Here is a 26,540-nt window from a genome sequence, read left to right as displayed (position 1 = left end):
GACTTTGACTATTGGCTCCTCTCTCCAGAGGTGGACGAAGAGGAAGCGGAAAGGGTCGTCTCGGAATTAAAGAAGGTTCTTTCCTGGGATCGCGAGGGTTGTGTCTCCGTGTCGGGCAAGCCCATCAGGCACTCCTCCGTTTACGAACTCGTCAATTATTTGTTGCAACGTAGAACGGAAAAGATACCTTCCTGGTTTCTCGAAACTATTGCGCCTGATTTCTCTGCCCAAATCTCGCGAGCCTCAACAGCAGCAGCAAGCCTCCCCTCCATTGCGTGGACGACTTATGGAGGGATATGAGAAACCAGAGGGTGGTTTGGGGGGTGTGGACCGCTATAGAAAAGCGCATCGCTTGAGCAAGAAGAAGGCTCTCGCCATTCTCAGAAAGCTGGATGCCTACACGCTACACCATCTGGTCAGAAGAAAGTTTAATAGGAGACGCATTATCGCACTCAAGATCAACGACGTGTGGCAAATGGACCTCGCCGACTTTTCGAAATGCAAGAGATTCAACGGTGGCTACCGCTACATTCTCGTGGCAATCGATTCCCTCTCCCGCTTTCTGCGCACCCTCCCGCTAAAGACGAAGCGCCCCGCCGAAATGAAAAGGGCCATGATACGACTTTTTCTGGGAAGTAATGCACCTACACGCATCGCAGGCAGAACGCGTGATACGCACTTTACGCGACAGAATATTCCGCTTCGTTTCCGCGCTTCCCAAGATCGTGCGCGACTACAACACCACCAAACACAGGACTTTGGGCATCAGCCCATCCGAAGTCACACCCGAAAACGAATTGGAGCTGTTCAATGAGATAAATGGGATGCCCGTCGTACCCTCCGTGAAAAAGAAGCTCAATGTGGGGGATAAAGTGAGGGGTCCTACTACACAGAAAAGGTTTTCATAAGAGCTCGGAAGGGAGTTGGTCGCCTCAGATTTTCACCGTCTCCCGCCTGAGAGACACCTCCCCTCCCGTTGTGCACCTGGAAGATTACTGGGGTAAGGAAGTGGACGGATCTTTCTACCCGGAGGAGGTATTCGTAGTAACCCGAGACGCCAATCAGCCTTGGCCAGTAACGAAAGTGCTGAGAAAGAAGCAAGTGAACGGTCAGAGCTTCTCCTTGGTTCGCTGGTTCGGTTACGACAAAGAACACGACAGTTGGGTTCCGAGCAGCGATGTGGTCAAGATTGGGAAATGACGTCAGACATCTACGTCCACCTGCTCTCGAACGCCAGCATGGATAAGTTTCCCTCGAATAAACTCAACGCCTTTACGGTAGCTTTCGATAGTCCGCTTCAGCTCTCGAACCGCTATAAAGTCGGTCTGATGGATCTCAGCATAAGCAACGATTTCTTAAATATCGGGTACGAAAGGCAAGATGCGAAAATCGAGGTTACTTTCGAGGACACGGTCGAAGCCGGCAGGACTTTTCGTGTCACCTCGGATCTCGAGAGGGATTTGGGCCCTTTCGGGTACTCTTTCGCGTACAATAAATCGTGATACGACTTCGTCTTACTCGTGGACGTGAAAGCCGTGGAATTGGACCCTCGGCTCGCACAGGCGCTTGACGCCTCGCTAGCGTCCCGCGAAGCAGGTCGTGCGGTGAAACCTCCCAAATTGAGCGAACGCGAAGCCACCTCCATCTTATTGGAGCACGCCGCACCCGTCGCTTTCGGCGACGTCACTTTGAATTCGGAAACCACGTCCCTACGGAACACACTCAACAAGTATTTCCAGACGCACAAGCTGGACGCCTCGCTAGAGTTCGCGGATAACGTCTACTCTCTGAAAACGCCGAAAGGGTTGCACGTACCGGAACACTTTGTCAAGCTGCTACATCTCACACCCATCGAGGGACACGGAGAAACGCTATGCGTCTCTTTCCCCGTAGCGCGCCAATTTTCTTTCACGATCAAGACGAAAATTCCTCGATCTTTGCAGGTACATCTGCCTCCCGGCTATTATGCGACGCCACAAGCACTTCTGGATGCGATTAACCAGCGTGTAGGCGAACGCGCGCGCTTCAGCTTCGACGGAACCAAACAGAAATGTAAAATTCGGCTTTCCGAGGGCACCTCCACCTTAAGACGTTCCGAGCACCTGGCCGTGCTTTTGGGCTTCGAATCGCGTACCGTGTTCACGGGGGAGGAGGATGCCACGAGCTCCGTCGAGGTACTCCTGGAACCCCGTTTCACAACATAACCGTCTACACGGATATCGTGGAACCCACGTACGTGAGGAGTGGAAAAAAAACGATATTAAAAATACTACCCTTTTATTACGAGAAAGACAAGCACGTCGTCACCTACACGTTAGATAACATCCAGTATTTTAACCTGTCTCAATTCGAAATTCCCTCAGTGACGATCGTTCTCGCCGACGAAACGGGAAGACGTTTGCCGTTGCGGTCCAAAGGCAGAACCAATTTAACGTTGCATTTCAAATATGTACCGTAATTCCCCCAAAATAATCCCCGTGTACACAGGACCCCTTTTCCAACGAGGCGGCGGTGTGTTGAGCAACATGTCCAAGTTTATCGTTCCCAGCTGGCAGCAAATAAAACCGATCGCCAAGAGAACGTTGAAGCGCTTGGCGCGGAATTTGGCCGATGGCGAAGGAATATCGCGCGCAGTAAAAAAGACGGCCATAGCAACGGGGAGAGACGTGCTGGATTCCATGGAGGGCTCTGGAAACAACAACAATGGAAAGAAACGCCGCAAAAGACAACAAAAGGCGCCGACACACGACGCACCTGCAGATATCTTTGGTACGCCGTGAAGGTCGCACTTCCGCTGCGCGCGCTCCGTCATGACGTCAACGAAAGCAAAAATACAGACGCAACGGTCACCGCATTGTCTAACGAATGATGTGATGATATTCGAACCCCCTTCCATTCAATACGGCGTGGAAGATACTTCGTACCAACTCTTTTATCCTGTCAATGGAGTAAATAATTCCGTGATCGAATTTTCTATTCAAAATTTGCAAAGGGCACACTTGGATCTCTACGGTAGCTTCGCGTCTTTGATCGTGCGCATTGTTCGCGACGACGGGGAAGAAATGGACAAGAAAGATGTCGTTTTCCCAATAAACCACCTGTTGAGCGGCATGTTTAAGACGGTCACCGTTTATGCGAACAACAAGCTCGTCAGTTCCAACGAGTTTTACGCCCACAGGAGTATTTTGGACGTCGTGCTTCGTTCCACGCCCATGGCTCAAGAAACAGTGCACGCGGCTGGACTCAATGTCGAGGACGACGAACATTTAAAGAACGATTACGACGTCTCGTCTCGAGGTCCGAAACAACATTACGAAGCGACGAAGGGTGGAAAATACTTTAACCTGGTCGGTCAGATCAATACCGACCTGTTTCAACAGCCGCGCCTGATGGTACCTGCCGTCGAAATTCGCGTCGTTTTCCTGTTAAACAGCGACGAATTTAAACTCATATCAGTCCCCAACGACAAGAAAACGTACAGTTATGAGGTGGACATTAAAGAAATGACGTTACACTTGAAAAAGGTGACGCTGGCACCTTCCCTGTTTTTGGAATACGAGCGGCGGCTTCAGACCACGCCAGCCATCCACGTGTTACGCGGATTGGAAACCAAGGTGCAGAGCTTGAGTGCCGGGAGCTTGGACGCTCACTTTGAAAACGTTTACGACTATTCTCTAGAGATCTGGCATAGGATTTTCCCTCTCCCTCGCGCGCCCCGCCCACCCGGAGCGCGCCAATGGGAGGACGCGTGGGCGGAGTCGACTTTCATTGCCATCTGGGGGCAGAGGTTCGAACGTAGACGGAGACGTGCTTTTCGCGATGCTACGTCCACTGGGTCGTTCCATTCACCATGGCCCTGAGTTGGCCCGTGTTCCATAGATTGCGCTGCTCGATCTGTGAATCTAGGGACGCGCGTTCCTTGGGACCACGAAAATGGTCGGCCATAAGTACTGCGTCTGAGCGATGCTCGCGTTTGTCTGTTTGTTTGTTTGTTTTTGCTTTTAATAAACGCTTCATGATCGGCGTCTCTGAGCGATGCCCGCGTTTGTTTGTTTGTTTTTGCTTTTAATGAACGTTTTATGATGGCTTGTTTTTGCTTTTAATAAACGCTTCATGATCGGCGTCTCTGAGCGATGCCCGCGTTTGTTTGTTTGTTTGTTTTTGCTTTTAATAAACGCTTCATGATCGGCGTCTCCGAGCGATGCCCGCGTTTGTTTGTTTTTGCTTTTAATGAACGTTTTATGATGGCTTGTTTTTGCTTTTAATAAACGCTTCATGATCAGCGTCCTTGGGCGATGCCCGCGTTTGTTTGGTTTATTAAACATATGGAACACGCGTTGTCAGAATGATCTTGATAAGACGTCCGCGGAATCGTTGCGCCCGTGTTTGGTTGATAGTAGGGCGTTCTTTGGCGTGTGCCTTCCCTGACAACAGTGTGACAACAGGGTTTCAGAGGACAGCCCTCAACCCCATGTACTGTTGTCATCGCCAACAAAAGCCTGTCCATGCAGTTCCTTGCAATAAATGTCATGTGCATTAATTTCGCAGCCCGCTGTGGTCAGTTGCATGCGTCTCCTGGTTTCACATAGAAAGATGATGCGCGCCTAGTCGATACGGCGCGGTACGGTGCCACCAAAGTTTAATGAAAGAAACCACCAAAACAGTAGTTTTCTGTCGTCATTAGCCAGCATTACCTAACATACGCACAGAAACGGCCTGGGCGTCTCGTCAAAGTCCTTCTGTAACAACCTGTGTCATCATGTTCAGTAAAAGGGGGAAAAGAACCAGAGTCTTCTGTCGGCATTACCTCCTAAACGTACGCACAAAAACGGCACGGGCATGGAATCTTATCAAATTCGTTTAGTAACAACACATGTCGCATGGCGCAGTGAAGACATAAAGGGGGTATGAAAGAGAGAGGAAAAAAAACGCAGAGGGAAACAGTCCATAATGACGCATTGTCCCGCGAAACGACAAAAAAACAAAAGCGGGGCATACCTCTCACCGCCCGCGTCCGGTCCACAGCGCCTCGCACACGAATCGCATGACATGCTCAATAAAAGGGAAGGCACACGCCAAAGAATGCCCTACTATCACCCAAACACGCGCGCAACGATTCCGCGGACGTCTTATCAAGATCATTCTAACAACGCTGTTCCATATGTTTAATAAAGCAAACAAACGCGTGCATCGCCCAAGGATGCCGATCATGAAGCGTTTATTAAAAGCAAAAACAAGCCATCATAGAACGTTCATTAAAAGCAAAAACAAACAAACAGACAAACGCGAGCATCGCTCAGACGCAGTACTTATGGCCGACCATTTTCGTGGTCCCAAGGAACGCGCGTCCCTAGATTCACAGATCGAGCAGCGCAATCTATGGAACACGGGCCAACTCAGGGCCATGGTGAATGGAACGACCCCGTGGACGTAGCATCGCGAAAAGCACGTCTCCGTCTACGTTCGAACCTCTGCCCCCAGATGGCAATGAAAGTCGACTCCGCCCACGCGTCCTCCCATTGGCGCGCTCCGGGTGGGCGGGGCGCGCGAGGGAGAGGGAAAATCCTAGGCCAGATCTCTAGAGAATAGTCACGTTTACCCCGAAAGGGTACCTTCCAAATTATGCGTCGCCCTGCTCGGCACGTCTGACTTTCTCGGCGACATCCAATCGAACCCCTACAAATTCCGCCATTACGACCTGTCTCATTCGATGCTCTCCGTGGACGGCCAGCAAGTGCGAGCCGAGTACGACTTTCAGAACGACCTCGTCAAAATTCCCTACTTTAACTTCTTGCAAGAACTGGGTGAGAAGCATTTCAAGTATAGCTACGAGCGATTTAAAACGAACGGGTTCCTTCTCTACTTCAACTTGGACGTGGACAAGTGTTCTTCTCCTTCGCATGTGAACGAGTGGCGAAAAGGAAACGCACGCCTGCAATTATGCTTCGCTAAAGCCCTTCCACACGCGGTCACCGTCCTCTTGATTTCCGAGTGTCCCAAGCTCATGTGCGTCGACAAGGACCGTACGGTCACCTTCCCATAGAAAAGATGTATGAGAGCGACATCTTCGAACTCGTGTCCCTGAACCCCCTCGCTTCCTCCATGCTGAGAGGCATTTGCGCTTCCGACGAGGCCTTCGTTTTACGCAAGCCCGGCTATTTAATCATCAGTACGGAAGAGCGAAGAAAGCGCGGGCAGCACTGGGTGCTCTACCTGAAAAACTACGACGGGTCTGCCGTGTTTTTCGACAGCTACGGACTTCCCGCCATCGAAGCAAACCTTCGAAGGACTTTACCTGCAGTGCACGAGTATAACGACATGTGTATTCAATCGCCTTTTTGGCCTTACTGCGGGCTTTTTTGTATCTACGTAGCCACGTCGAAACGCTACTGCTTGAAAAATTGTGTATCCATGTTTTCCTCTAACCTCGAAGAGAATGACGAAACAATAAAACATCTCCTCGTGAGCAAACTCGTTTCGTAAAAATAGTATATTTTTTCACGACATACACAAGACGCTTGCGAGACGATCTTCCAACGTGCTGACCCGACGCTCGTCGTCGCCGGTCTGCACCGTGACGTCGAGGGATGTGTGGAGAAGCCAGTAGCGACGGACGATAGGTCGGTTGAAACCCGCGTTGATGAGACACGGGTCGACTGTCTCTCCTCGTCTATACTTCTCCAACAGCTCGAGCTTGTAATCTACGAAACGCTTCATTTTCTTTGCAATTTTCCCACTGACGGTGAACAGACGTAAGGGTATCGTCTTGAGAATCGAGCGAAAGTCTCCCTCGCAGCTATCGCCGTGAATATAATCGCGTAATCGCAGCAAGTCCCGATACATTCGCGTTTGCACAAAGGTTGCGAACCTCTGCTCGGGCGTCATGACTGAGACGGAAGGAGAGTAGGCAACCTTTTTTTATTTCTCGTGAGAGGTTACACATGAATTAGGCTCCAGCTTTGGTTTCGTAGCCGGGAAGACAGCCCAAATACGGACGAAGGCTCGAGTCTAACCAATGGCTGGTGTTCCTCGACCAGAGTCCACCGCAACGAGAAGTGGTCAGTTGATCGCCGATTCGCAAAAAGAAGGTCTTCGGAGGAGGTTTGAAGGATCTCCCGCCAGTAGCCATTCGTAGTCTGCAACAAAAGGAGCGTGAGAAACACGTGTTTTTTTTTTAAATCTAAAACACACACGTACAATCTTCTTCAGTCACAGAGTGACACTGATGGTCCATCTTCTCCATCTTCCTTCAATAGTCGAAGTCCTTCGCAACGCACGTCGAACGGTACCGTCCGACAGCCGAGAAACGGGCGAATCAATCGGTCCGTCCAATGCTTTTGCTCTGAAAAAATGTGAATGATTATAGAAAGTGTTAAAAAGCAACGAGGAAGCGTACCTTTGGACCACAATCCACCGCACTTGGTGCAGAAGAAGCGAGCGCTGCCAATCTCCCGAAATATGTGAGGCGGGAAAAACCGACTTCACGCGCAGCAAAAGTGTTGTACACTGGAAACGAAACTCTTCAAACATTTCGATAATGACGTCATGGGTATTACATACGAGGATCTACCAAGCTGATCATGATGGCACGAGAATGACGATCGAACGTTCGCTTCGATATTTATAGTAAAGCTTTTCCTCTCACTCTCTATGACGTTATTGAACGTGTTTGGGCATGTTAAGACGTGTTTGAACATGTTTGGACGTGCTCAGACACGGGCGACGAACCGTCGAAGTCGCTCCTGGACACACTAGTTCCTCTCTTTCTCTCTCCCTCTCTATGACGTCATTGAACATGTTTGGACGTGTTTGAAGATGTTGTGACGTGTGTAGACACGAACCCCGCAATACGAAAAACGTCACGCAGTACAAATTAGATTGGTGGTTAGTGTGTCGCGTCCAGTGTAGGTTCCTGGGCTCGAATCGCACACTGGGTTTTCTCGTCGTCATATACAAGTCGTCCCAGAGTGTTAGTTAGACATTAGTGTAATGTTTTATTCAAGGTCGATGGTACCATTGTCATATGCGACATCGCAAAAGGCGCGAAAGACGGAAGGCGGGGTGGCCAAAGTACAGACGGCACCGTCGTAATGCGAGGAGGAGGAGAGTGGCGTAGCCACTATAAAAGGTGCGCTGGTTCTACGACGATTGATCGAAAGCCCACGAGGGGCATCCATCGACGACGTGAGTCGTTTCGTGGACCAAAATGTAAGTTGACCGCCTCTGCTGTGAGAGTGTATTCTATGCATGGCGTTGTTGTTCAGGAACCAATAGCCGCTGTCTCCGCATGACACTGAACACACACAGGGACTCATCCCATCCTCTCTCTCATCACCAATCTCAAGCATTCCTCAACTGAAGGGAAAAGTGAGCATTGTTTCGTGAGGGGAAATCTCGTACTGACTTTGTTTGACAGCAGTGCCGCGGTGTCTCGTATGTCAGTACGACCCCATCGATGCCATGCTCGTGGCCGTAGAAAGAGAGCACGAAGCTAGAATAGAGAATCTCGGTAACAGCCCAGTCGTCCTTTCAGATGACGACGACGACGACAGAGTCAGTAGTCCGCCTTTCGTAATACCTGAAACGGACGACGACAAACCCCTAGATGGGCACGACAGTGCAGACGATCTGCTCATGTGGGAAGGGGATCAGTCGTATGCAGATTTCATTCCTCTGTCTGGTAGGGTTAGAGATGAATCACCAGATGCGAGCCCAGAATTTCGAAACGAAGCTGAGCCTGTCCAGGGACGCAGAATCGTTGAATTGAGAGAACACGTCGTAGAGAATCATTCCTCCGTCACGGAGAGACGATTCCTTCCTTTCTTTGTCACAGATGAGGCATTTGACGGAACGGCTACTAGGTACACGCTTCTCTGTTATACAAGTATAGCGTGCTGGCGCTCTTGCATCCGTTGAGGAACAACCCAAACGATTATGTTAGATACCGCAAGTACATGAATCCTTCGAATCCGGCGACGCGCGTAACGTACTGGCCACCCTGCTTCCCAGTCACTTACGAAGACATTTCCCTGTGGGAGAGAAAAAACAAAATCTCCGTCTACATCTACGTGTTCAACCTATTGAGCAGACGAGTTCGATATCTACCGGACGGGTTCCCTGCACCCTCTATAAGGATAAAGTCCATCTGCTCGAGGTTAGGGAGCATTTCTATGGGATCCGAAAATTTAGCACTTTCATGGGACGAAGTGACTACTTTTATTGCGAGAAATGCACGTCCGGTTACGGTATGAGACAGGCATTGCAGCAACACGAACGCCTGTGTCTAGACGTAAACGAAGTGATTCTCGAAATGCCAAAAGCGGGGGAGAGTGTCTCCTTCAACAAGATACAGAACATGCACCCCTATCCCTATTTCGCGGTGTTGGACACGGAGAGCGTTTTGGAAAAGGACGCGCTCGTGAAGGACGCCGTGAGTGTGCACAGGATGAGCTCGTACTGCATCGTTGTAGTGAGAAGTTGGGACGGAAAAATACTAGGCCTAGATCGCTATTTGGGACCCAACGCGGCAGAGAAATACTTGTTCTCGCTCAAGCGATGTAGCGATGAAATCGATAGGTTGAACCGTTGTCCCGCGCCGTTGGTCATGAGTATGGAAGACCACTTTCGGCACGCGAGCGCTACGCACTGCGAATTTTGTGGAATCGAATTTAACAGACATACGCGGAGGGTATCGCATCACGACGACACCCGCTTCGTAGAGCCCGGTTCTTCGAATTTTGTCGCGACACTGTGTGATACGTGTAACCTTACGTGTCGTAACACCAAAGAACACGTCGTGTGCGTGTATAACATTCAGTACGATATGAGCTCCCTTCTCCGCCACATGTACGTTCTAAATCTGGGTGAGCCGTGGATCTTAGCTTCGAGTACGGAAAAGATAAGAGGGTTCAACATTGGCGATCTCCATTTCCGCGATACCACGCAGTTTTTCAACCTGTCCTTGTCGAACCTGGGGGAAACCCTGCTCACCAGCGGTGGCGAGAGCGCGTTTCATTGTACCCGCCAAATGTATGGTGACCGTTTCCGACGCCTCCTCAGGAAGGGCATTTACCCGTACACCTTCGTCGACAGGTTCGAAGCGTACAATTTGCCCGCACTACCGCCAAAGGAAGCTTTCAAAAGTGACCTGAACGACCAAGAGATCACGGACGAGGACTATCAGTACGCCCTCGATATTTTCGAATTGTTCGAGTGTAAGAACCTCGGTGGTTACACGCGTCTCTACGTCACGCTCGACGCCTGTCAGCTCTGCGACGTCGTGCCGCATTTCAGGAAGATTGCGCTAGAGACGGATGGGATGGATATCCTACGCACCGTATCCCTCGCCAGCTACGTGTGGGGCAGTGCTCTGAGGCTCACGAAAGTCAAACTCGAGCTCATGAGCGAGCGCGAGATGTACGAAACGATCGAGAAGGGAATCAGGGGAGGCATTTGTAACAGCTTCCACAGATACTGTAGGGCTAATCACGAGGGGTGCGACGATTACGATCCCCAGCAAGAAAATACTTTTATCCAGTACCTCGACGTGAATAGTTTTTACCCGTACGCGATGACTTTCCATCTCCCGACAGGTGGTTTTGAGTGGGTCGATCCTTCGAGGTGGAGCGAGATCGATTTTCTCAACATTCCTCACGATTCGGACGTGGGTTACATATATGTGGTAGACTTGTTGTATCCCAAACAACTGCACGCGCTCACCAGGGATTTTCCCCTGGCACCCGAACACAGTTACGTGGACGAGAACGAACTGTCCCCCTACCAGCGACACCTGAAAGATGCGTTTGCGCTGAACGCCCCTCCCACAAAGAAACTCTTGCTGACGTGCTACGACAAAGAACGCTACGTCGTTCATTATGCATTGCTCGCTCTGTACGTGAGGTTGGGCATGAAAATGAAACGTGTTCACAGCATCCTCTCGTTCCGCTAAGACAACTTTTTGCGAACGTTCGCGCAGAGAAACGTCGCGTTGAGGAATGCCGCAACCACGAAATTCGAGCGACTTCTGTACAAAACCATGTCGAACAGCACGTTCGGTAAGTCGATACAGAATGTGAGACGCATGAAAAGGTACGCTATAGCCTACGACAAAGAAAGTGCACTACGAAAGGCTAGCTCCGTCGACAGTCAGCATTTTCTCATTCTGAGTGACAAGTGCATCTTGTACGAGATGAAACAGCGCCGCATCAAATGCACGCACCCCCTTTACGTGGGCTTTGCCATTCTAGAAATATCCAAAGTCCGAATGTACAACTTCATCTACGAGCCGCTCTTTTCTCGCTTGACGTGTCCAGTGCAATTGATCTATAGCGATACGAACAGCATAATTTTTTCTCTCACGTGTGCATGCCTGGAAGAACAGCTGATAAAGATTGAGAATGAGTTAGATCTGTCTTCCTATCCACCGGACCACCCGCTTTTCAACGACGAGCACGCGAAACACATGGGGTACTTCAAAGACGAGACGGCAGGTGCTGTTATTCAGGAAGTCGTAGCCATCCGAGCGAAAATGTACAGCATTCTCTTGGCTGGGTCACACAAACAGATCGCGAGAGCGAAAGGAGTTAAGAAGGACGTGGTGAGGAAACACTTATTGCATGAAGTGTACTGAGATCCTCTGTTCAATAAAAAGACACTCTCTCAGAAACAGTGCACTATCCAGAGTATAAAGCAAACAATGTACACCATTTCGAGACTCAAGAAGGGCTTGGTCCCCTACGACGGCAAACGCTATCTCGTGGATGCCGTACACTCCTTCCCTTACGGAAGCTGCGAATACGGTGAGCTTTGTTATGTTTTGACGCGTATAGAATTACGATAGTACTCTCTCCTTGTGCAGCACCGGAAAACCTGGAAGAGAGCCCGAGACCGTCGACGTCAGGCATCGAGTAACCGTGGAACAAAGAGCTGCACGCGCATGTAATCGAGAATAAAAGTCCTAGTCGAGACATGCTACTCTCTCTCTCTCTCTCAGGCAGGAGAAGCACGGGTCATCGTGGCAGTGTGGTAGCGGAATGGGTGTACGAAAAGAATGACCATTCCGTCATCGTACAGGTACTGTGACCCGCGCAATGACGACGCTGCGATGAAGATTCCCCATATCCTTTCTGTTGAGGCAAGTCACGGAGGGTGCAGGCATCTATCGACCAATTCTTTTGTATGTATTCAATAAATATGTTTCAGCGAAAGAAAACACAGAGTCTCATCAAAGTTATTCGGACTGTTTAATGCGTTGCATGTCAATAACCAATCGGTATTTCAATAAATCAATGACAAAGTTTGCGATGTAGACTGCTTGCAAATGTCGCTGCTTCCGCAGGGCGTGCTTAATATGAGCGATGGCACAAGCGAGAAGGTCCACAATGTCTGCAGCGATGTAGTTGAATTCTGCGTTGGCCAGACTCACAAATTCGCTCATCAGTCCCAGGGGTCCGTCCGGAACCGTTATGCAGACGTTCTTGTAACGGGCGTAGATCCGACGCTCCATCTCCTGCAGCGGCCCCGGCGAGATCTCTCCTATATTGCCAAAGCCTACCATGTCAATCACGAAGCGAAAAGCAGTGATGACGAGCTCATTGCGGGGACTTTCGGTGCTGAAACATTCCTTCTCCACTTCTTCCCAAGAAGCGTGGGTGCGGGACCAATTTTGTAACGAGTGGTAGCTGAACATCTTCACGTATTGATGATGCGAGCGCGGTGCGCGCTGTCTTTCTACAGATAAACGCGCGCGCAAAGAAAGGAGAGTGAAACCGAAACTGAGAAGCCACCCGTCGCAGCTAGGAGCATGCGCGCGCACCGGGGGGAGAGTGGAGAGGCGAAAGCGAAACCACCCGCGGGCGGGCGGCGCCGAGAGCGCTAGCAGCGCGCGCGCATCCATAGCTGCCGCAGCGCGCCGCCCCAGTCAGTTTCTCCCTGGCTGTTGCCGAGAGCAGACGTGCGCTCGTTTGCTCCGCAGTCCCCGCGCTCGCTCAGTTTTTGGCTGGCTGTCGCGGAGAGCAGGTGTGTGCTCGGTTGCTCTCCGCAGTCCCTGCGTCCGCTCAGTTTCTGCCTGGCTGATAACCAGTCGCCGCGGGGGAAAAGGTGAGTGATTTGCCGCGCTCCTTTTCTCTCATGTTTGCCGTGCCCCCGTGTTTAGCGGTGACCAACGAGTGATTTGCCGATGTTTGACTGTGCTCGTGTTAAGCCTTTTCTGGCATGTTTAGACTTGTTCAGCAGTGACCAAGCCTTTTCTCCGTGTTGACGCACGTTGAGCGGTTCCCGCCTTGTGTTAGCTGCATAGTGTTGTGACGCTGTGGCTAGGCCTAGTCGATTGCCTTTTCTCCGATGTGTACTCCGATGTGTTAGACCTTTTCTCTCGCATGCTTAGACTTGTTCAGCAGTGTTGGCATTTTCTACCTGCTGCTAGTGTCTTGTTCCGTCTTTCTCGCCTAGAGCTATGATGGTGGCGCCATCTGGTGTGATGCCTTGCAACTAAGTGGTCACCTGTCGTCGATCTCTGCAACTGCTGGGTGCCAACTACCAACATGACGGGCGCTGGTCACTCGGGTGTTGGGGAGCGGCTTCTTCGCCGCGGCATCGTTGATTTTCGAATAAATTGTTTCTCTCCACTCTATCTCTATCTTTTTCTTTTATTTTCTGCCTATTTTTTATTTTTATGGACTCTCGTAGTGCACAACGCTCAGCTGGTCTGGACACGAGTTAGACGATCCCCAATTAGTGTGGTGGCTCCCTGGAGGGTGCTGATTAATGTGGGGGGTCCCAATTAGCTCTAATTGCTAATTAAATCGTGTTCAGGACAGTTGAGCGTTGTGCACTATCAGAGTCCATCCCCTACTACTGAGGGGGTGCTTCATCATGTTGGTACCATACCATGAGACGTTCTGGCAGCGGCGCAAGTCCTCAAGAAAGCTGAATATTACGCGTTCCAGGATTTCCACGTGGTAACGCTAGACGTTGAGGTTTCCATTGAAGAAAACAGGCCCAAGTTTTGTTTTTTTATGAATAGCGGCACACACTTTAAAGGACCACTGATATTCATGCCTGGACCCCCGTAGCCAGTGAGGGTGTGTTGAGCTCCAGTAATGAGCATTGTGCAGGTTTACCTGTGAACTCCTGGGAAAATGTGCCTGCAAATGATTTTGTCAATGAAATATCAATTTTCATTGTTCGCACTAAGAGCCAGTTGCAAAAGTGCAATCGGTTAGAATAGCCGTCCAGCTGAAATTTATGGTGGAGGCGTACATGGTAAAGGTGGTACTCCTCTTCATGTAGGCTTCTTAGAGTACTCGACTTGGATACTCTAATCTGTCTTTCGACCACCCGCACACTGATGTTGTGGTCTTCTTGATTTTATGGAGTGTTGGCAGTGACCACAACAGGATATCAATTAGCTTCGGTAGCATACAACTAAAACGACAGGGTCACACAAGGACAACCCCCAACACGAAAAAGTAGGAGAAATTGCACAACAACTAGAAAACCAAGATTTAACAGACAAAACATATCAGGACTGGCTGGCACTACTCATAAACAAAGACAAAATAAAAGAGACAGAACCTGTGGAAAACAGCAGAAGACTGAAGAAATGGTGGGATAGGGAAGCCAAACTTAGCATCAGGAAAAGGAAAGAAGCACTAGCCCAACACAGGAATGCAGTAAAAAACCACAGAATAGACCTAATTGAGGAAACTTGGCAAAAATACAGGGAATGTAAACAAGAAGCAGCTGAAACTGTGCAACGGAAGATCAGACAAGTGGATCTAGAGTTTATACAGTCGTTGAGAACATCAGGAAAGAAGGCACCAGCAAAATTTTGGAAATATATCAAATCATTGTCTCAGAAAAACCAATCATACAGGAACGGCCTTCAGACAGATCAATGCACAGAAAGAGAACTGGAACAGTTACAAGCGTGGATGACACAGCAAATGTCAGGGGAAACCCAAGCCAGCACGAAAGCGACAAATGGAGACCAAGGTACAAGTGAAGAAACAAGGATGGAGGTAGACACCATCACAGAGCAAGAAGTGAGAAGTGCACTCCATAGATTGGATGCCTCAAGCAGTAAGGGCCCAGATGGGGTACCCCCAAGAGTGCTCAAGGAATTAGGTCCTAAGGGACAAGAATATTTAAGAAGACTATTTAATGAGGTAATCGTATCAGGTCAGATACCAGCAGAATGGAAGCAAGCACATATCACAATGATCTACAAAGGAAAAGGCTTAAAAACTGATTTTAATAATTACCGACCAATTGCAGTCACATCAGCTATCTACAGGTCATTTGCAAATATAATGGGAAGTAGACTACACTCTAAAAAATTTCCCCAAAAAACGGACAGATTACCCTACCCGTTGGGGTAAAATTTTACAGACCACAACTGTATTTGTCATTTTACGGGGCCTCCCCGTTAAAAAGTTCCGTGTGGGCATTTATGGGCGCCCCGCACAAGCACATGAGCGTTTTCAGCCTCGAAAGAAGGGGAACGCAGCAACACTGGGCCGTCTGTCAGTCTGAGTGCAGTGAACAACATCGACGACCGGTTTGTTTGTTGAATGGTGAGTAAGATTGTCGTTCTTTATTACATGGGCAGGATTGTCACGTTTCTAGCATGTCCCAGACTTGTCAGCGGTTTCGTGTTAAGGCAGAAGTGGTTTGCAAGGTGTAAATCTTGTTACGTGGTCTCGCCCAAACCGTTGCTATGTTTAGTTATGCTTAGCATGCTTAGCTATGCTGTCACCTGAAAAGCATTGTGATTACAGTTGTACCTTGACTTGGGTACTAAGTCGAGTTGACTGTCAAGTTGACACGGTTCAAGATAGCTACGACCACCGTGTTGCGTCTGTCCACTTTCCCGCGCAAAAGGCGGCGTGATGGTTTCGGGTTTCTGCTATCGTCAGAATCGCAGTTCTACGAAGCTTATTTCTTCTTTCCAGAAGGATGTTCAGCTGCAGGCAGTGTGGAACATCATTTTCTTCGCGGGCGAGTTACGTTACTCACCAGAAAGTCCACATCAACATTAACAACTACCGGTTCCCATGCTTCGAACTAGGATGCCAGGTTACATTTTCGACATACTCTGCGTTTTCCCATCACTGCAAAAGAAGCCACACTGGCGATAAACGTTGCGAGAATGATGATAGCGTCTTTCCATGCCGTGCTCCCTTCTGTGGTATTCCCTGTAGCAGGCAAAATGTCTCGTCGCATCTGCGTGAACATGTATCAAATGGACAAGATGTTGTATGCCCCTACCCAGAATGCAAGGACAAACCCACCATGAGATCAAGGAATGCAGTGTCAGTTCACATGACCAGGTACCACGGCAAGATTCGATCTTTAAATTCCAAACAGCATGCCATTGCCGATGATGAGGCTTCTACATCTGTATGCACTGATGATAGTGAGGATGTTGAATGTCATTTAAATCTAAGCACCTGTGAAGATGTGCTTATGGGCCGCATGGATGATAGTGAAGGTTGTTCAAGTCGTAGCACAAGTGAAGGAATGGTCACGGAGATCAAAGAAGCTGATTTGATTGCGCGGCTGATTTTGCAGGCAACCACAAAGCTACATGTTCCGTCTACCACGATGACCAAGGTACTAAGTGATGTTGCATCTATTGTCGAGATAAAAATGGACGAGATAAAGAGAAAAGTAAGCGATCGGTTTGAAAATAGCACCAGCAGTGATTTACATGGCGTAAAAGAAGCAGTTCTTTCGGATTTGGAGCAAAGTCTGCCGTTTGCATCGTGCAGAGAAAGTGGCGAGCTGTCATCATAGCATCTCCAGGCGAAATATTTTAAGGAGCATTTCCAGTTCTTTGAACCAGTGGAAATTTCTCTGAAGAGTGTGTGTCGTACTCAACAGGGAGTTATTCATTATATGCCATTGACTCTGACATTGCCCCGCCTGCTTCGTGATGCCTCTGTGATTGCACAGCTGAAGGACTTTAACGTCAGTAATGAAGCCAGCGAAAGTTTTGCAGATTTCACAGATGGCAGTCTTTTCAAGGCCTCTGGTGCATGCAGTTCCAAAAGCGATCTACACCTAATGTTCTACCAAGATGCATTTGAAGTCGTAAACCCCATCGGATCTGCAAAACAAAAACACAAAGTTTTGGGCGTCTACTTCACGCTTGGAAATCTGAAGCAGCATAACCGATCAAAAGTGGACCAGCTCCAGCTTGCCCTCTTTTGTACTGAGAAAAATCTGAAGAAATTTGGCCAAGAGAAGGTGTTTGGACGACTGGTCACAGACCTAAAACAGCTTGTGGCTTCTGGTCTGACAATTGGCAGCATGCATTACACGTTCAGTCTTTCCTCCATTCTTGGAGACAATCTCGGGTCCCATCAGATCGGCGGATTTTTAGAATCGTTCAGCTGTGAGTACTTCTGCAGATTTTGTTTAGTAACCAGAGAGGAGTTCCACAGCTGTCCGACCACATGTGGTGAAAGCCGTACAGAAGAAAACTACACTGAGTGTGTCAGTCACTTGGCAAACGAGGGGTCAACAAACCACAAAGGCATCAAGTTGAATTCTATTTTCAACACGATACCAGGATACCACGTTTGCCGTGGTCTCCCACCGTGCCTTGGCCATGACGTCTTTGAAGGAGTCGTCAGCTATGACACCTCTCTTTTCCTGAGGTACTTCCAAAGCAAAGGATGGTTTTCGGTGCGACTGCTGAATTCTCGACTGGAGAAACTGCGCTTACTAGGACACGATGGAGCTGACAAGCCTCCAGCGCTTAAAGAAGGGCTCAAAACACTTGGAGGTCATGCTGCGCAAAATTGGGCTTTGTTGAGGTTCTTGCCTCTTCTTCTGGCAGATGCCGTTGTCCCCACAGATGCCGTATGGAAGCTTTTCTTGCTCCTTCGTGACATCGTTAATCTTGTTTCTGCACGCAAGATTTCACTGACCCAGATCCTTTACTTGAAGGAGCTGATTGAGCTCTATCTTGAGCTTATTACAGAACTGTTTCCGACTTATACGCTAAAACCAAAACACCACTTCTTGTTGCACTATCCAGAATTAATCCTTAAATATGGCCCCCTAATCTGGCTTTGGACAATGAGATTTGAATCGAAACACTCATACTCGAAGAAGGTCGCCAGAGTGTCAAACAACTTTGTCAACTTAACGTTAACATTGGCCAGGAAGCATGAGCTGCTACAATGCTACCTTTCAACAGGGACCATGTTTCCTCCAGAAGTCATTGTCACATCGAATAGTGCTTCAGAAAAACAATCATTCCCCGAGAAGTACGTGCAGTTATGTAGGGCTACGCTCTGTCAACCCTTTGAGCTGTTCAGAGCAGTGCAATTTCGTGGTACAAGTTATATTGCTGGATATTACGTCGCCTGGAGAAGAGAGGAAAGCACTGTGATATTTGCAAGACTAGAGGCTGCAGCCCTCTGTGAAGATACTTCGTTGTTTTTGATAATTTCTGAGGCACACTCAAGTTACCTGGATGATCTGGGGATTTATGCAGTTGAGGGCATTGCGGACACTACTCCAGTACAGTGCGTCAACATCACTGATATCGTAGATTACTACCCACTTCCTTTGTACAGCTGTCTTAACCGCAAAGTTCTCGTACTGAAGCACAGCATCTTTGATGACTACTCGACTACTGCTCTCATGCTACGTAAGTTGTGTCACACAGACCTATGGTACTATTGCAGCATCATAGCGATTTGGAGCTGCTCTGAGTTCATGGCAGTTGTCATGTGGCTTCATAATTGTTTCTTTTACCTCTTTTTTGTTTCTTTTCTGTATTTTCATTTTATTTTCTACCTTCATATAAATAGTGATAGGCACTACATGAAGGTGGTCATGTAATTATGCATAGCTCGTGTTCTGAGTGTCGCACTACATGTCAGTAGTTTGGACAGCAAATGACAAGCATGACGATAGCAAGTACACCTGCAGGATATGCACTATGTTCGCAATTCAGTTAGGTTTCATTTTAGTATCTTTACAATTGTGTTTCATGCAGAATGAAATCTACGGCATGAGCGAGCTCCCACATAATATCATAAGCAGACTGAAGGAGGTCCTGCCAGGACTTTCTGAGGAGAAGGCCTCGCAGCTTCATGCGTGCTTGTGGGACATTGGTGTTCGCAGCCCATCTGATGTAACGTACGTCAAAGAGAGCGAGCTGTCAAGTGTGCTGAACCCAATTCAATGCAGAAAGCTCCTGCACCTTTGGAATAGCGGTAAGTTTCGAGTGGGAAGAACGTCATGCTGCATGAACGTCGTCCTGCAATCTACAAGCAAATTAGAAGGCTTCAACTGTTAATATTTCTTTTTTCAGTTGAGGACTCCGTGCAGTTGAGCGTGCCTGAAATCTCTGCATCTGAACCACAGTCTGTGCACGTTGACTCGAGTACAGCACCAAAGTCTCTCTCCCCGGACTGGCCATCTGCTTTTGTGATACCCTTTCAACGAGCAAACGCAGATTTTCTGCAAGATTTGCAGGAGAAGAGGCGACCAAAGAAGAAACTTTTGCTAGAGTTTGTGAGAACTGTGTGCGCTGATATCCAAACCATATGTTCAAAACCAGGTCGGGCAGCTCTTGCTACGATTGCCAAGAAAATTGTTGATGCATACCCAGAATCGTTATCTGACACATTAGGTGGTTCCATAGTTGGATCAGGCTATGACTCGCTTAGAGCTAAATTGGAAAACAGATTGGACAACATGAACCGTGGGTCCTCAGCACCTCCACGAGTGACGACTCCATCAGAGAAAAAACGCCCAGCTAGTGACAGCTATGGCTGTATCGAATGGAGCTGCTCAATTCCAGCTGGTGAAACACTGGAGTCACAAGAGGAGAAGAGGCTTGAACTGGAGGAGATGTTCTCGGGAGAGAGTGTTAGTCTTAATGATGCAGCGGCTTTGATGGACCAGACATACTATTTGCAGAGGCAGCATATAAATGAAGGCATCTCAGTCTCAGACGTGCAGGACAAATGGCCGTGGCTCTTAACTATAACATGTTTGCTGAACCACTTTAAGAGACTGACAGGAGTTGACGCCAAGGCAAACATTACTGAGGCTATGTCCGTGAAAGGGAAAGTTATCCTACAGTATTTTGCAACAGTTAACAAGGAGGACATACAAAAGGTTCTTGACGCCGTGGGCGAGTCATTTCGTCAAACTGGAACACGGTATGGGGACCCTGTTGGTGTACTGCAGGGAACACTGGCCACCTTCCGTGAAGAGTCCACGTTCTTCATTGTCGAGCTGAAGGTAATGTTCAAATTTTCTGTTCACTCTATGTGAGTTTTAGGCACATTGATAACTTTTCCCTTTCTTTCTTGCTATGCTGTTATGTAGAAAATAGCTACAGCAGCTTGCTAAGCAAATGTTCAAGGGAACCGGTGTGCTGGTGGCCTTGGGTTGGGTGGTGTTTTTGATATTCCCAGATGCCTTGAACTCTGTGCTTAGCAGGCGACCGCGAGAGTGCAATACCATAAAATATCGGTGTACCACCTGTATATCATTTCATTACTTCGCCTCTTGTCATGAATGGTTTTCACCTGAAACGTTTGCTTCATACCTTTTTGCACACAACCGTGTATGGAATAGTAAGCTGGCTTTCATGCAGCACTGGTTAAGGCAGTGCATAACCCCTTGACGCTTCTACAATATATGGCCATACGTGGGTATATGTGAATCGCTATGCATTTTTCAAATCGTTCCCCGCTGCAAATAATTGTTTGACTTGCATGAAATTTCTTTTCAACAAAAGATAATACAATTTCTAGGAAATGATGTTTTTCGGTTTTTCATCTGTAGCTTAGAAATTTTCCTATTGCAATAGCAATATTTTCTCGTGTGAGTGGATTTCTAAGCCAGAGACAAAAAAGATGAAAAAACATCATTCCCTAGAAATTGGAACACGCTTTCGTCCAAAACGAGTTTCATGCAAAAGGAAATTTTTTTTGCGGTACGGAACGATGTGAAAAAACGTATGGGAGTTCCCATTGACACGAGGTGAGGTGCATGTGGCTGATGCGCTGCTTTAAACCAGCATTGAAAAAAAGGTACGAGTCCAGTACCACCCCAACCACTGATCACGTTTTTTTTTTTTTTGCTTGTTTGTTCTTGTCTTTCTCAGCTGTACCCGAACGAAAGCGATATGCCTCCCTGAGCCAGTTTAAGCTGAGGAACCGGTATGTGATCATCAAACCGTGTCTGTCTGGAATTAGGGAGCTTGTTCATAAAGACCACGTTGAAAGAAAACTGACTGAGAAGCACACTCTACTGGAGCTTTTGCGTGTGCTTGCTCGAGCTAGCATTTAAATTCGGAAGTAGACTTGCATTAATGGCAACCGAGACGCCCTTATGAACATTTCAAGGGTGTGTGGGTTTCCCCTGTGATTTTAATTCAAGTGCCACTGAAATTTATGCACACACCGTGAAAGTTAGCTTCGATGGCCCAGGGATTGGAATCGTCGGGAATACCTGTAGTCAGTTTTAGGTGTCATATGTGCTCCTAGCTAGAGCACATTAGTTTTAGCATTTGCAGTTAATTAAGTTTATGAACTTTCTAATATTTCAGCCAGACATGGTGATCCAGGAAGCAGCGCTCCCTCCTACACCATTAATTGTTTGCGTAGGTAAGGGTGAAGTAGTGATCATAACTCCTTACATAAATAAATTTACATATGTCACGATAATACTTTACGTCTAGTAGGCGTTGGGAAGAAATTGTGTATGATTTCATCAAACATTTGGAGGGGTACACTAGGGAATATCCTAATTAGTGTTCTTTTAGCCAGTCATGCGAGTCATGTAGTTTCTTTCAGATCCAACAAATGTCCAGGACACTGTCTAGTGATTATTATGAAACTCTGTAATATTGTAATGGTTGCAGGAAGCCCGTACAGATGCAGGAACTTCCTGATTGCAGCAGACCAGCAAGTTGTAATGTCTGGTATCTCTGAGTTCGCGGATGCTCTGTCATGCCTTATGGCAATCTACTTCGTCTTCAACATCGCCTACCCCCCCCCAGGTCCAGGCTACACTTGACTTTTTGCAGAGGTGAGTGCTCATAGCTATAAAATTGGTACTCAGTAGTTCATCCAAATGTGCAAGGTTCTAAGGAAGTGCTAATAAGGAGCTGCACTCAACTTCAAAAAATCATCTCTCTCAAAACGGAAGGTTTTTTGACCTACTTTTGTGATTCGGTTGACGTTAAGTTTACCTAATGAATAGTGCAAGCAAATATTCTTAGTAGGGCCACCTCAGTACGCAAATCACGGCTGAATATGACCAAAAAGGCAGGTTTTGGCGATTTTAGCCACTTTTCTGACCATGTGCTAGCACAAATGCATACCACATTGACAAACACATACTATTAGTTTAGCTGACCTCAGGACTATTGGGTGACATGATCAGAGTGATTTTAATAAAGGCCGTGTATTATTTTTGTAGTGTAAAAAAATACCAAATGTTGTGCAGTTTGAGCAGTTCATTACTGTTAATCCCCGTCGCTTTAAAATTGCCCACATTGCAGAAAAAAAATTTACGAGACAAAATATTGTGGCAAAACACTTCGAACGCATTTTCTTTTTACCGAGTACAAGGTGGCTGAGAAGGTTGACATGTTATGCATGGAATGACCCATTATGATAGGTCAAATTGTTATAGTAGAATAGGTCAATCCCCCAGAAGCTCAAATAAAGAAGCCCAAATACTTCCCAAAGTAATGCATTTCCAAGTGCTTCTTGATACTGCATTTTTTCATTTTTTTTCTTGCCATTACTTATTGTGAGGGAACCTTAAAGGGGTTGGGACAGTTCCACAGCTTTGCATCTACTTATCATGAATGAGCAGCAGTTGAGGAAAAACATTTTCGCTCGTCGTGTTGTAGTTTCCAAGATACGCACGCTAAAAAAAAGCAGATGTCAGACACATGGCTACACATTGGCTGTACTGCACGCGTAAGCCCTACAATTGGACAAGGTGCGTCCTGCAGCAGAGACTGGGAGGTACCCGGGTTTGAATCCTGGTGTCCACTGTGCTGTCTGGGGTTTTTCCTGGGTTTTCCTCAGACACTTTCAAACATATGTCGACACAGTTGCCTTAGAAGTCTGCCCAGGACGCACATTCCCCCGGACGCCAGTCGTGATGTTGCCCACCTATGTGGGGTTGACACCGGCGAGCCCTTTCACCACCACCACCACCTTGTAGCAGATTTTTTCTCTTTGTGTTGCACTTGTAGGGTTAATAAACAGAACTTACTTTTAACTCACTTTAGAGATTCATAATCCACATTTATCTCACATAGTGTTAGCGAACTGTCCCAACCCCTTAAAGTCACAACAAGCACCTTGCAACACATCTGTTTGTCAATTGCAGTTCAGAGTGCTGCTCACGTACTCACGCAAATGCAAGTACTCAACCCTGAGACACGCAACTCTTCTGTGCAGGTGCTTCCTTCAAATCAACCCTGAACTTGGAACTAGGCTTAAAAAGAAGCGTCATGGACCAGGAGCAGTGATCCAAAAGGTGCTGTCTTTCGTAGAAGACATAAAACGCTATGAGGCCAACAGCTGGGTGTTTGGGTGAACTGATGAAAACGTAAGTGTACATGTTTATATGACAATCCACAAAAGAAGCCGAAAATTATAACCCATATAATAACCATAACGAGTGGTAGGATGTATGTGTGCGGAAGCGCTGATGCTCTTACAGCGTGGGTTCGACCCCCTGCGATCCTTTTTTTATCATTATTAGTCACAGCCAACTGTTATTATTACTACTGTTGTTGTTGCCATCACCAGTAAGGCTACCCGTGAATTTTATTTAAAGAAACCATTCAACTAAAAAGACTGGTGTGAACTGTTGCCGTCATTACTAATGCTACCCGTGAATTTTATTATTAAAAAACAATCAACTAAAAAATCAACTAAAAAGCTTTCCGTGAACTGTTGTTTATGAAGGGTTATAAACTCCTTCACATGCGTTTTAGTGGTCTCAATACGGAAGTACATGCTATAGAAACTACACACACACACTGCAGAAGAAGTCAAGCTCCAGCATACGATTCACCAGTTTTCGCATAGCGCATATAGCCATTTCAGTTGCAGTGCACTACAGCATGCGTATAGCCATATTCGAAGATCACCACGAAGGTATGAAACTGCAAAACAACCACAAGAACCATCTTGAACAGCAGCTGTCGGGCAACATGCGATGGGTTCCACTGTGTTGAGACCAGAGAACTCCAAAAAAAAAAAAAACATCATCAGAGCATGCACAAGACGAAGGCGGCTTCGCAGAATCGCCCCAAATCGAATTAGTATGTGTGTGCCTGACCCTGACAGAAAAAATATTGGTTCCGATCCCTGACCATTTTCACCATGACTTTCACATTACATGCTAGACGTATCTTGTTTTCTTGCCCAGAAATGTCATTTTGGGCATTTTTCACACCATAATTGCTGTTTTATGCACAAACTGAGAAATAGGCATTTATAGGCAATATAGAATCAATGTTACTGGGATGCCTGTTTCCTATTTCGTGCTTGTACACTAAGAAGGCACGATGGGATGTGGGAAAAAAAGGCATTTGCTTAGAATTCCAGGGTCTAGTAATTTCACTTATTTCCCTAAAATGTGACTTTTGCTTGAGTCAAGACTGTTGCTCACACAGCTCATTTATCCTTAGGTGGATCCTTCCCCAGCGCTGGAAGATACAGCACCGGTGGACCGAAAGGGACTGTGTTGTGGATAAACATTGTAAGCATTATTGAATAAACGTAATTTTGTTGACTTTCACAGAACATCCTTGCTCCTGCTTCCTTGTTTCAGTACCCTCCACACGGTCAGACCTCAACTATATCAAATATTACGCATAAACAACAACAGATAAATTTAGGAACGCCCTGTTCTGAAGGCAAAACTGGCATCCGTAATGCCACTGGGCCGGTTTGGCCCCGTATGAATACAATACGTGTTGCACGTAAAATGGCAGTCAGGTTCTGTTATATTAACAGATCCCTGTTATTAAGTGAAAACAGATGCTTTCGTCAAAGCAACGGGTTTTGCCGTAATACTTACGAACACCGTACTCATCATTTTTAACAGGGATCCCGTATTATTCAACGGGGGCCCTGGGTTATTAATTTCCGGCATTTCCCCGTTGAAACAACGGAGAAATTTTTCTCAGTGTAGAAGAACAAGTAGAAGAACACGCGATCCTGGGGGAAATGCAGAACCGATTTCGGAAGGAACGAAGACTGGAGGACAATCTATATATACTCACACAGATTCTGAACATAAAAAAAAACAAAAAGGAGAGATACATTTAGCATTTCTTGACATTAGGAAGGCCTATGACTCCGTACTACATGGACCACTTTGGCACCTGCTTAGGCGATATGGCATCAGGGAGAAGACGATCAACATTATCCAGGCCATTTATAGCGGGGCTACTGCATCAGCAAAGTGGAAAGGAAAATTAACCAAGCCAGTGGAAATTAGAAAAGGATTAAGGCAAGGCTGTCCCATGTCACCAATACTATTCAATGTATACATAGCAGAGCTGGAAGAAAGACTGATGAAAGCAAACATGGGAGTGAAATTGAGCTACTGGGAGAATGGGTTGCAACAGATGGTGACAATTCCTGGGCTGCTCTACGCGGATGACCTTGTACTGCTGTCAGAGGAAAAGAAAGAGCTACAGGAAATGCTTGGTATCTGCGGAGAATTTGCGGAAGCAAGGGGTCTGCAATTCAACACCAGTAAATCAGCCATACTGAGTATCGGAGACCAAAAGGGAGAAGCGGAATTCACAATTCAGGGCTCAGTTGTACCATATCAGGAATCATATACCTATCTCGGTGTTGATATAGAGGCTGCACAGCATGGATTCCAACAGTATGAACAAAAGCTAAGAGGAAGAGTACAAAGAGCAATTGGATATCTGAATAGGACGGCACAATGGAGCTTTAACTACACACTAGTGGTACGGGAAGTTTGGAAAACCGTCGTGGTGCCCACAATAACGTATGCTAATGCAGTACTGTGCATATCTGCTAGTACCAGAGAATTTCTTGAACGGAAACAACGAGAAATTGGAAGAATGGCACTGAAAGGACACAGATCAACACCCAATGAAGCTGTAATAGGAGACCTTGGCCTCTCCACATTTGAAGCAAGGGAAACAAGTAGCAAAGCGACATTCGAAAACAGGCTGATGAACATGGAAGAGCACAGATGGCCAAGAATAATATACAAAATGACGTTGCTTGCGGGAATTTCTACTCGGTGGAATCTTAGAACGCGAAAATTAGAAGCCAAGTACAATATACCTGTTATGCTCCTAGAAAGGACATCACCAGGACTGTCGGACAAAGAAATTCGAGAACAAGTTGCGGCAACAGAAACAGATACATGGAGAACAAGCATGGAGAAAAAAAACGCATTGGAAATCTATAGGACGGAGAAGACACGTATAGCAAATGTCATTGGGCTCTACGATAACTCCCAGGAAAGCGGTAGACTGT

At 47.2% G+C, this 26,540-nt stretch overlaps 1 protein-coding gene and 1 long non-coding RNA gene across 6 annotated transcripts; both read left to right on the top strand.

Annotated features, from left to right (window-relative positions):
- Positions 1-12,948: 12,948 nt before the first annotated feature.
- Positions 12,949-13,630, top strand: LOC135386914 (uncharacterized). Its single transcript, XR_010420708.1, has 2 exons — positions 12,949-13,098; positions 13,450-13,630. It is a non-coding gene; the product is annotated as an uncharacterized LOC135386914 (long non-coding RNA).
- A 1,699-nt stretch (positions 13,631-15,329) lies between these two features.
- On the top strand, positions 15,330-24,817 carry LOC135388438 (uncharacterized). 5 transcript variants are annotated; one of them, XM_064618001.1, is made up of 8 exons: positions 15,330-15,575; positions 15,954-16,077; positions 19,016-19,235; positions 19,334-20,271; positions 21,587-21,644; positions 21,902-22,068; positions 23,460-23,610; positions 24,701-24,817. In XM_064618001.1, exons 2-6 carry the CDS (start codon positions 15,958-15,960, stop codon positions 22,054-22,056), a joined length of 1,491 nt encoding a protein of 496 aa, XP_064474071.1. In that variant the 5' UTR covers positions 15,330-15,575; positions 15,954-15,957; the 3' UTR covers positions 22,057-22,068; positions 23,460-23,610; positions 24,701-24,817. The 5 variants fall into 5 exon arrangements, with proteins under 5 accessions (XP_064474071.1, XP_064474073.1, XP_064474072.1 ...); XM_064618003.1 differs by lacking the exon at positions 15,954-16,077; XM_064618002.1 differs by lacking the exons at positions 15,330-15,575; positions 15,954-16,077 and adding an exon at positions 18,536-18,664.
- The last annotated feature ends 1,723 nt before the right edge of the window (positions 24,818-26,540 follow it).

Source organism: Ornithodoros turicata, chromosome 3, assembly GCF_037126465.1.
Source record: "Ornithodoros turicata isolate Travis chromosome 3, ASM3712646v1, whole genome shotgun sequence".
NCBI classification, from domain to species: domain Eukaryota; kingdom Metazoa; phylum Arthropoda; class Arachnida; order Ixodida; family Argasidae; genus Ornithodoros; species Ornithodoros turicata.
The sequence above is the reverse complement of the archived record's forward strand: the minus strand, read 5'-3'. Positions and strand labels throughout refer to the sequence as shown.

Bases quoted from the DNA above. Each gene is read 5' to 3' on its own strand.
- LOC135388438 (XM_064618000.1), top strand. From the start codon at position 18,893: ATGTCAGTAGTTTGGACAGCAAATGACAAGCATGACGATAGCAAGTAC. The intron at 19,236-19,333 runs GTAAGTTTCGAG...TTCTTTTTTCAG, and splicing joins CCTGCACCTTTGGAATAGCG to TTGAGGACTCCGTGCAGTTG. The intron at 20,272-21,586 runs GTAATGTTCAAA...CTAATATTTCAG, and splicing joins TCTTCATTGTCGAGCTGAAG to CCAGACATGGTGATCCAGGA.